General features: G+C 41.3%; 2 protein-coding genes and 1 long non-coding RNA gene across 3 annotated transcripts; 2 read left to right on the forward strand and 1 right to left on the reverse strand.

Moving 5' to 3' along the window:
* Positions 1–1172: 1172 nt before the first annotated feature.
* LOC118476366 (uncharacterized) lies at positions 1173–2278 on the forward strand. The gene is made up of 4 exons (XM_035965360.1): positions 1173–1349; positions 1438–1754; positions 1829–2032; positions 2123–2278. The coding sequence occupies exons 2-4, from the start codon at positions 1446–1448 to the stop codon at positions 2234–2236; spliced, it is 627 nt and encodes a 208-aa protein (XP_035821253.1). The 5' UTR covers positions 1173–1349; positions 1438–1445; the 3' UTR covers positions 2237–2278.
* Positions 2279–2965: 687 nt separating this feature from the next.
* On the forward strand, positions 2966–4074 carry LOC118476368 (uncharacterized). Its single transcript, XR_004856343.1, has 4 exons — positions 2966–2989; positions 3747–3806; positions 3896–3958; positions 4033–4074. It is a non-coding gene; the product is annotated as an uncharacterized lncRNA (long non-coding RNA).
* Positions 4075–8876: 4802 nt separating this feature from the next.
* Positions 8877–9566, reverse strand: LOC118476367 (putative uncharacterized protein DDB_G0290521). Its single transcript, XM_035965361.1, has one exon. It carries the CDS (start codon positions 9514–9516, stop codon positions 9088–9090), a length of 429 nt encoding a protein of 142 aa, XP_035821254.1. The 5' UTR covers positions 9517–9566; the 3' UTR covers positions 8877–9087.
* Between the last annotated feature and the right edge of the window lie 967 nt (positions 9567–10533).

Raw genomic sequence — 10533 nt, forward strand, 5'->3', positions numbered from 1 at the left:
GATGACTTGGTTGGGTTGTGACAGCGATGATAAATCCACTAAAGAAGCAAAACAAATTTTATTTTGATATAGAGAGACTATTATAAACTATACATGTGATGGTTGCTTCGGTAGAGAGAAGCTTATTAAAATTAAATTTTTTATGAACTATTTATGGTCAACAATAACTCAAGAGAGGTTAAATGGCTTGGTGATTCTATATATCGAAAAAAAGTTGTTGGATGAGGCTTCTATATCGAATTTCGCACTGGGCCCCTGAAAAGCCAGGAACGACCCTGCTTGATCTGCTTCAAGTGTTTCATCAATTTATTGCGCGACGGTATCAATTGAAATGTACATTAATATTATAATTGTGTAACAAATCTTCCCTGTATTATGGTTAAAATTTAACAATACAAGTATTTTGAATTACACAATCAGTTTTTAGCAAAATATTTGAAAACCATATTGAATTAATTAAATAATTAAGGTATTATTTTATGTTTCCCTCCCATTATTTTATTTCCCTCCAATTTATTTTACTGACATACTATATTTCCCTCCGTTGTTTTGGATCCCTCCAGTTATTTTCGTAGTGGGCCCACTCTCCATAGACATAGCAAACTTCTTTCATCTTCTGCAGACCTCCCCACCACTTTTCCTTCATCCGCGAGGGGCACAACAGAGGGCTCTCCATCCATCGTCCAGGGGGCTCCATCCGCGCCGTAGTCGCTCGTCTAGGTCGTGACCCCTCTCTGCTTCGCCACCCCGACCTTGCCTCCAACCGCGCCCTTGCCTCCCACCGCCATCGCCGCCTCCACGGCCATCACCACTGCCTCGTCCACCGGCGCCACGGCCCTGCCCTTGGCCACCACCGACACGTACACGGCCTACTTTCATGGCTGTTGTCCTCCGCTGTTGGCGCACGCTGAGCCGGAGGTCGGATATCTACCAAGTCGAGCTGGAGACGGAGGTCAGCCTCTGCCTACAAATCATCATCATCAGCCAACATGTGCTAATCTGCCTTTTTTTATTCAGCAAGAGTCGACGTCAGAATCTTACCTCGGTCCATCCAAATTTACTTGCATCATATGATTCTTAGACGACCAAATTATTGTCATTGATTGGTCTGCAAATACATATGGACTGTTAGTATTTTTCTTCCCTACTTGTTTTTAATTTAGGTCATTGTGCAGTGGTAACTGGTAATGGCACGGGGTGGGAAACAACGCATTACTCGTAGCCATGATGAGTACTTGTCTGAGGACCATATTGGAGAGAAAAGTCCCCAAAAAATGTTGCATCATCTGAACAAAACATAAGTAATAAAGAAGACCATTTAGATAGCAGAAGCGATAATGAGTCCCAAGGTATGCACACATTACTTGTAATACCGCACCTTGTCTTTATGGATACTTGCATATGTCATTCTCACTACTGAAAATTGTTTTTTTGGAGACATAACTATGTCAAATAACATAAATGGAGAGGACCAACTTGATGGCGCTGATGAGGTTAAAGAGGTTAAAAGGCGTGGGAAGACAAAACTTATTAATGTTTGGAACATTCCAAGAGGCCATAGGGTTGTAGTTAACTGTAATGAGCTGAATCAGCCTATCGGAGAAGAGGCAGGAGTCCTTGCAAAATTCCTTGGCATGGTTGCTAGGAATGGCTCCTTGTGTAGCTTAAGCTTCAAGGATTGGAGACTACTTATAGGAAAGAAAGATAGGAACCATAAACAAATCAATAAGGAGGCCATTCTTAATCAAGTAAAGGTAAACTTTCACATTTTTTCAGTTGCCATGTAGTAACAGTACACTTTCACAATTCTTTTCCAATTGTTATGTAGAAGAGATTTCTTTACCCTGCCCGCATGGAAACATGGGTGCTGCGAACAATTGGAGAGCGATGGAGGCAACACAAGTCCAATTTGAAATCCATTTATTTTGACCCACATAAGAGTCAGGATGCTAATAATAGTAATGCTCCTGATGGTGTATTAGCTGATCAGTGGGTTGCGCTTGTCAATAATTGGATGACCCCTAAAGCACAGGTACATTACTATAGTCATGATAATCATTTCGTTATTTATCTAATGAACCATCTAATTTACTTTTGTTCCTATATACTCTTTGTTTCGTAGGATTTAAGTGAGGCCAATAGGATAAATTGTACAAGAAGAAAGTCAATGCATACATCTGGAACAAAAAGCTTTGCTCGGAATAGAGAAGAATTGGTATTATTTTTGCAATTATAATTCACAGCATGTTCTTTACAAATGTCAAAAATCCATGTTAATTACATTACCTTAGTTATATTTTTATTAACATGTTTACAGAGGGAACAAGATCCTAAAAAGAAATACCCTCATAGGGCTGTTTTGTATATCCATACACACAAGTCTAACATCGGCAATAACAGAAATCCACATGTGGTACAGTAATTGCAAAAAAAATGTTTCATTTACTTTTTTTCAAATCCAATTGTTCTTCCATGGTGTTTATTGAGTATTGTTATTCTCTTGCAAGGGTGAATTGAAGGAACTTTTAGCACAACAACCTGATTTAGCGGACTCTAGTAATGGAAAGGATGCATGGGAAGGAGATGCACTAAACAGAATATTAGGAAAGGAAAAGCCTGGCCATATCCATGGTCTGGGCCTTGTTCCAAATCCAAAACAAGTTTTTGATGCCTCGACATCAAGCCGTATGAAGCATCTAAATGTAACCACTTTGGATGAAACATCCAGTGAAGATGTAGTATCACTTAGACTTGAATTGGAAAAACTTCAAAAGCATGTCCAGAAGCAAGATGATACTATACTAGATTTGCAACATACCGTGGAGCGACAGAAAAGGCAACATGTAAATCCAAATAACCTTATTTCTAACTCACTAAAGATTGCATGGACTTAGCATTTTTATGTCCTAATGTTTTTATGCTATTACAGGGCTATCCAGATGCTCCTTTATCGCCACCAACATATGTTCGTCCTGCTATGAAACGACAAGTATGTATCTCTATGAAAATATATAAGTTTACTATTGTACTTGCTCGTACAACCAGCATCGCCATGAGCTTATTTTAAAAAAAATGGTGATGCAAATGTCTTTGATTCGGATAAGTTCATACCATAGTAAAATTACTCTTTGTCTGCAAAATAGCAATCCTACTCTACAACTCCTAGTGGATCTGAACCAAAATTCTCAAACCAAAGTTCTACCCTCTCAACTGATCTGAACCGTCTGGACAGCAGCCTCAAGAACGTTAAGTTTTAAATGGTAAGGGCTCCCTCCGGTGGCTCTGCCACTTGAGGCTTCGGCTTTGGCTTCTCAACAACAATGGCTTGTGTGGTTAGGACCATTCCAGCTACAGAGGCCGCATTCTGGAGCGCACACCTGGTCACCTTGGCAGGGTTAATCACACTAGCTCTAAAGGATCCAGTATATGTGTCTGGTGTGACAAGAACTAGTCTGAATTGTCTAAAACAATTCCAATGCCAGCAACACACACTACGATGGTATAGGTCTACTCATGAACTTAGTGCCGCACATAATAGATGATGGGTCCTAGTCACATTTACCAGCACATATAAACATATTAACAGCATTGGACCTCTAGCAAATACAGTTCATACCATCTAACTGCATAGGCACAGATAAACATATTTACTCTTTTGCAGAGTGTCACTTCTATTGAAATCTTCAATATTTAGGGTTTAGGACATAAGATTTTTTTTATGTCCTAATGTTTTTATGCTATTACAGGGCTATCTAGATGCTCCTTTATCGCCACCAACAGATGTTCGTCCTGCTATGAAACGACAAGTATGTATCTCTATGAAAATATATAAGTTTACTGATTTTTTGCACATATATCTGAATCTTATATATATATATATATTTCCCTATAACAGCGAATTTATTGTCAACTTCGTAGTGAAGATTCTAGTATGTTTGGTGAACGGAATAACACAATGGTATGAATGCATTACCATGAATTCCATCCTAGTTTTAAAATTTTCAAGCTGTCATTTATCCAATAACTCTACAGGAGGATGAAAACGAAGATGATGAGTACGAGGAACTGCACTCAGACTACAAATGTTCTAAAATTCAGGATAAGGTTAGTACATTATGAGTACGAGGAACTGCAATCATAGATTTACTCCACCCTAAGGCCATACTGAAGCAATCATATTTTTGTCCATGTTAGAAATCTAGTTTATATGATAGTGTATACATGCTGAAAGTAGCAGCAAGCATCAAATTTCCTATACTACGTTCCATAGTAGTTCACTGATGTGTGTTCTTTAAATGCAGAGCAAGCCACCACAGTCACGACGTGAAGCACTCCATGCTAGTAGAGTTTCTGCATCAATAAAGGTAAAAACAACAGTACTAATGCAACCAAGGTGATCAATGTGGTCCTTTTGAAACTCAGTGTACTCTACACGTCTTGGAAATCCTCTAATTATGCACCAATTAAGAACCATCAAGTAACTATTTATTAGTAAAAATTCTTATGCATCCTGCATATTTATAGCTACTTGCTAACCACTAACATCCAAAATTCACTTGTAGGTTTCCACAGATATTTTCTTAAAGAGCACAAGATATCCAAACAGGAAGGTTGCCTTAGGCAGAGTACTTAGCCAGGACCCCAAAACCAAAGTTGGAGATGTTGCTTTAGGCAAAGAATTTTGGATGGTGCATGTTAGTCTGGTATCTGTGCGCGATGAACCACTAATAAGGCCATATAACAACTTCAAGGTTCTTGGACAAGTAGGCAATAATCCAATTGCATGGCCTTCAAGTTGTGTAAGTTCATCACTTCACTTAACAAGAAATTATTCTCCTCATTATTGCATTTGGTTAAAGTATTCTAATTCATTCCTTTTGTAGATTGAAAAGGTTAACTGATAACATGGGATGAATAATAGCGCCGGGATTGCTAAGGTATTTAATTGGCCCCATAAATACTCTATATCTCCCATGAATAGAGACATCAAGTTTGAGCTAATAGGTTAGGAGACATCAGTGTGTTAGATGTACATATATAAATTTGGGCAGGGCCATTCATTTGGGAAGCCCTCACTGATATATGACACTAATAAAACCATAGTAGGGGGGTTTGTGTGACCAAATCTTGAATGCCATAGCCAAGCTGCATCATCTAGCTTTGACAGCAAACAAACTGGAGGTATCACACTCAACTGTACTGTGTACAGTCTGTTCCCAGTGCGAGGTGCACTGACCAACAGGTTATATTCTGGATCAAATACTTTCAGTCTACCAGCAAATAGTCTGATGTCACAGCCTGCTTCCTCTAGTTGTCCAAGACTAATTATGTTGCTTTTCAATTGTGGAATGTAGTACACACTAGTGAGTACCTTGTGGTCACCTTGTCTGGTTTTCATCACCACTGAACCTAGTCCACAGATTTTGACAGTAGACCCATCACCAAACTTCACTGACCCACTGACAGTGTCATCAAGTTGAGAAGTGTCATGTGGTTACTAGCTCCAGTGTCTAATACCCAGACTTCATCTGAACAGACTGCAGTCACTACTTTTTCTTCAGACAGGAGTATTTCCTGAGAAGTTCCACCTAATGAGTCTTGCACCTCAGCGAAGAGTAGTGCTGCATTCTCCACGTCTCCAACTGCAACATTTGCCTCCTGCTGTTTGTGATCCTGCTTATCTCTTTTTGGTCTTTTACTGTCTTCTGCCCAATGACCATAGATGCCACAGTTTCTGCATCTCCCTTTTCTTCTGGGTGTTCCTTGTGATGTCAATTTGACCTTGTGAGGAGTACTGGAGCTAGCACCTTCAGATTTGTTAGAAACCTTTGCCTGTCACTGGTTTGTCCCTCCACTATTACTGTTCTTGTGTGAATTGGACTAAAACCTTTGCTTGTGTCTCTCCAACCATTCCTCTTCAGCTAGTAGCAGTCTTCCTGCTTTGTCTGTGACTTGCTCCAGTTTGTCTTCAAACCGATCTTCAGCTGCCCGAAGCCTTCCAACTAGGTCTTCAACTGAAAGTGTCTTGACATCACAGAACATCTCGATTGAGACAGCAACTTGATTGAACTAGGGCGGCACAACTCTTAGAAACTTATTGACAACACGAGTATCTTCTAAGGGTTCACCAAGTGATTTGATAGAAATTTTGACACTTAATAGGAAATATAATTTAAAAAGTTAGGTGGTGTACTCATCTGTATTTTTTACTAGTCTTTGTTTTCTTGCATTCTATGAGATGCATGCTTTGTAAGGAATATGATTTGTTTCGTGACAACAAAATTGATAGAATATGTATTTTAAAGTCTAAATTGATGACTATGATGCACCAGGTGACACTCCACTGGACAGTCAACTCCAGATAGGGCTAGACATGTAACGGTCTCAGAAAGAAGGTTGGATATTTTCTTTTTAATTGAACTGTTGTTTTACCTTTTTCCTTGCTTGTTTTTGCTTTTGCAGAGCTGATGAACTTTAGACGTGCTTGTGCCCATCCTCAGCGCAAAACACAGTGGCAACGAAAGATTTAAGGATGCATGAATATGTACTTCGAACTTTCTTTGTAATAAACCTGGCGCTCCCATGTTGCGGCACTTACTGTGGAGGTGGAGCTTTGCTATGCCCCTAGCTATCCCCTCCATTCAAAGGATTGTCATCGCCAGCGCTAGGGATAATTGCCTCTGGTCAGATTTCTAGAAAAAATGTCTACAGTTGAACAACCTTTTTTTCTCGTCTGCACCCTCTAATTAGCAGCTTAGTCTTAGTCTCCATGTTGTGTGCAGTTATATATGTTACTATGGATCAACTTTTTGTAATGCAACTATTGATTTTAAATATATATATTTTGCTTATTTGCCATGTGTGTGTGGATGATTCCAGAAATATCAAATATGCATTGTTCAGCTTGTTGTAATCTTAACCTCAAAATAAAATATTCTAATATTTTTATTGGTTTATTGCTTGCAACGGATAAAAATGTTGCTACAACTCAAAACTAAACGTTGTAGCATCCTATGATAACGAGCTGGTCTTGGGCGGCACCAACACATGTAAGTGTTGTTGTATCTTATAAAATGTTGCTACAACTCAACGCTTATTTATATGACTTACCAACGTATGTACAAGCGTTGCAGTAGCCCCTAGCAACGGCAGTATATGCAACACATAATTATGCGTTGGTATAGACCCTAGCAACGCTTATATAGGCTTGTACCAACACATATATGCATTGCTAAAGGGGGGGTCATTTTGTAGTGGTAGTGGCTTTCTCGACCTATGCCCGTGTTGAAATGGTTTCCTTAGAGATTATGAAACATGTGTGTTTCACAATAAGAAATATACCACATTTTCTGATGCGTGCACCCATATATGCTCAGATTAAGGGAGAGCCACTTGCAGGGACACATTTGTAGGGACCATTGATGTTGGTAATAGATGTCAGAAAGCATAGGCATTTGTTGTCGTTGTTGCTTAGGATGAAATGTCAAAGGGCGATTCCCGTCTAAAAGGTTGGCAGCCGACATGAGTTAGTTAACTCCCATCGGCGTGGGTGTTAGGCCAATGGAAATTAATTTACTCCAGTCGGATGTAGGACTAGCCAATAGGGACTACATTAACTCCTACCGCCCATCGCCTTGTACAAGTGCTGGCGGGGGTTAGGATTTCTTGATTCCTGTTGCGTTATGCTATAGAAAATTCGTTCAAACCTTAAAGGCTTGTCATAAATCCGTGTTGTGTCAATCACTCATGAGTGAGTTTAGGACATATCTTTACCTATGGACAAAACAAAACAAAAGACAACCCTAAGGCTAGAAAAGACTTGGCCTTAATTTGTAGTCGACCAACTATGGAGCTAGGAGAGAACGAGAAGAAGCCACGTGCTCCTTTCAGTCTTAAACCTAAAGGGAAGAAACAATTAATGAAATGGTTGAAAAATTTAAAAGTTTCTAGATGGTTACGCCGCGGGCTTTAAAAGGTCTCTGAATTTGAAGACGACCAAGTTTTCCGTGTTGAAGAGTCATGACTACCACATAATAATGGAAAGACTCCTTGTTATGTTTCGTAGTTTTGTAAAAAAAATGATGTGTGGAAAGCGTTAGCGGAGTTAAGCTACTTTTATAGACACCTTTGTGCTAAAGAAATAAAGAAAGAGATGATGAAGAAGCTTGAACCACAAATACCAGTTTTGGTATGCAAACCTGAAAAAATATTTCCTCCAGGTTTCTTCAATCTGATGCAACATCTACTTGTTCACCTACCATACGAAGCTAAGGTACGTGGTCCTGTCCAGTATACATGGATGTATCACATTGAAAGGACACTAAAGAAGCTACGTGCAATGATTAGTAATAAGAGACGAGTTGAAGGGTGCATTGCGGAAGAATTAAAATACAAAGAGATAGCATCGTTTTCGGGCTTGTAATTTGCAGAGGAACACAATGTCAACGCGTCTGCGTTGCGGTATCAAAACATAGCCTACCATCTCACAGAAAAAAATGCAGCATATATTAAAAAGAAGGTTACTTGAAAACAGTGGTTAGATGGATACGCAATACGTTGTCAGATCATGTCATGCTGGTTTCACTAATAATAACTCTTGTCACCCATTGGCTTGTCCAAGTGCCGACGGGGTTAATGTGGCCGAAGAGGATTTCCTTGATTCCTGTTGCGTTATGCTGTAGAAAATTCGTTCAAACCTTATAGAGTTTTCATAAATCCGCGTTGTGTCAATCACTCATGAGTGAGTTTAGGACGACATATCCTTACCTATAGAAAATATAAAACACTCAACATTATATAACTTGCTTTATTATTCTATACCCTCAAATATGGATCGGATGAGGATTGCCGATAGAATGGAAGTCAGGTGCGCTCAGTTTTCCGGTATGTATAATAAGTATATTGATATATATTTTGAGGACACAGGTACAACAACAGCAGCATGCACACACACTGCAAATTAAACAGATGCATGCATGGAATTAGTCAACCTCCACACACACAGAGACCGCACATGCACTTATTCATATAAGGCTCTAAGCCATACATCCACGGCGCACATTTCTGCATGGTTGCATATACGCGCGTTCAGATAAAGGGAGGGCCTGCAGGAACGCATTTGTAGGGACCTTTGATGTTGCGAGTGCCAAACACTGTTGTAGTAGAGGGATAGCACAAGCATATGCGGCTGCTGTTGTTGTTGCCTTGTTGGTTCGTCACAGGTAATGGAACGGGGACAAGAGTAATGCCCTGTTGAAGGAACGTCTTAATGCCTTCAATTAAGGAGATTAGGTTAGGGAAGCCAGGGGGACATCGGTTTTGGGATGGTGCCGGAGCAGGTGTTGTCGTCGGTGCTGGTGCTGGTGCAGGGGATGGTGATGGTGTCGGTGTAGGCGTTGGGGCTGCAGCAGCAGGAGTTGGTGCAGGCGTCGGCGACGATAACTGTCCATGCACTGAAACCGTTAACATGAGTGCCAAGGCAAGGACGAGGAGCGCAATGGACTTGTTGGATGCCATCGCACTGATGAAACGGTAGTGTTGTGTGTGTGTGTGTTTCTTTGTGTGCTTGGAGGCGTGCCTAGCTAGTATTTATAGGCCGGCAATCTCTCAGCACAAGTTTTGCCCATGCATGGCGGAGCAGGCATCAAGGTCAGCCAGGTTTGCGTGCTTGTGTCCTGCTAGCCGGCGGCGGCACACCACCAATGAATTGAAGCGCACAAGTTTTCAGCCATATAGAACGTACCCTCCTGGACATTTGAGGCCGTCCTCTCGTCCCATATCCTAGCTGCTTCATTGCATCTCCAGTCTAGGGCTTTATTTGCCGTCGTCGGCTCACAAAAGCAAAAGGAAGACCAATGCGTCGCGCGCCCTACCGCTAGATGAATGTTTGGAGTGGCACTAGCTAGAGTCATGCATCACCAGCCTAACTCTTGACAGAATAGTGCTATTGTACATATATAGTGCTATTAGTACATGTATGTACGTACGTATGGAGCACGTGGAATGCTATAGACACTCGAACGGGAGCACCGGTAGAAAAGAGCTCTAACCTAGCGGTACATATAAATTTTCACTGGCGGTTTCAGTTCACTACAGGAAACGCCTAAATTTTCGTGGGCCGGACTATTTTCGTCGGCCGGCCCACAAAAATACAATGTTATTTTCGTCGGCAACAGTGACCGACGAAAATGTGTCCTATTTTCGTCGGCCAACGAAGCTTTTCGTCGGCAGGCCCACGAAAATACGAAAGATATTTTCGTCGGCCTCGGGACCGACGAAAATGTGTGATATTTTCGTCGGCCGCAGCTAGGCCGACGAAAATAAGTCATTAACCGGCCTGTATTTTCGTCGGCCTCAATGAGGCCGACGAAAATAGAGACCCGTTAATCGGCCTCAGCGCACTTTCTCTCTCTCGCTCGTCTCGTCAAACTCTCGCTCGCTTGCGCCGCCGCCCGCCTGCCCTACGTCGTCGCGCCGCCGGCCCGTCCTCCCTCGCCGCGCCGCCCGCACACCGTCCCTCCACGCGCCGCGCCG

The sequence above is a fragment of the Zea mays genome, chromosome 2 (genome assembly GCF_902167145.1).
Source record: "Zea mays cultivar B73 chromosome 2, Zm-B73-REFERENCE-NAM-5.0, whole genome shotgun sequence".
Classification (NCBI taxonomy): domain Eukaryota; kingdom Viridiplantae; phylum Streptophyta; class Magnoliopsida; order Poales; family Poaceae; genus Zea; species Zea mays.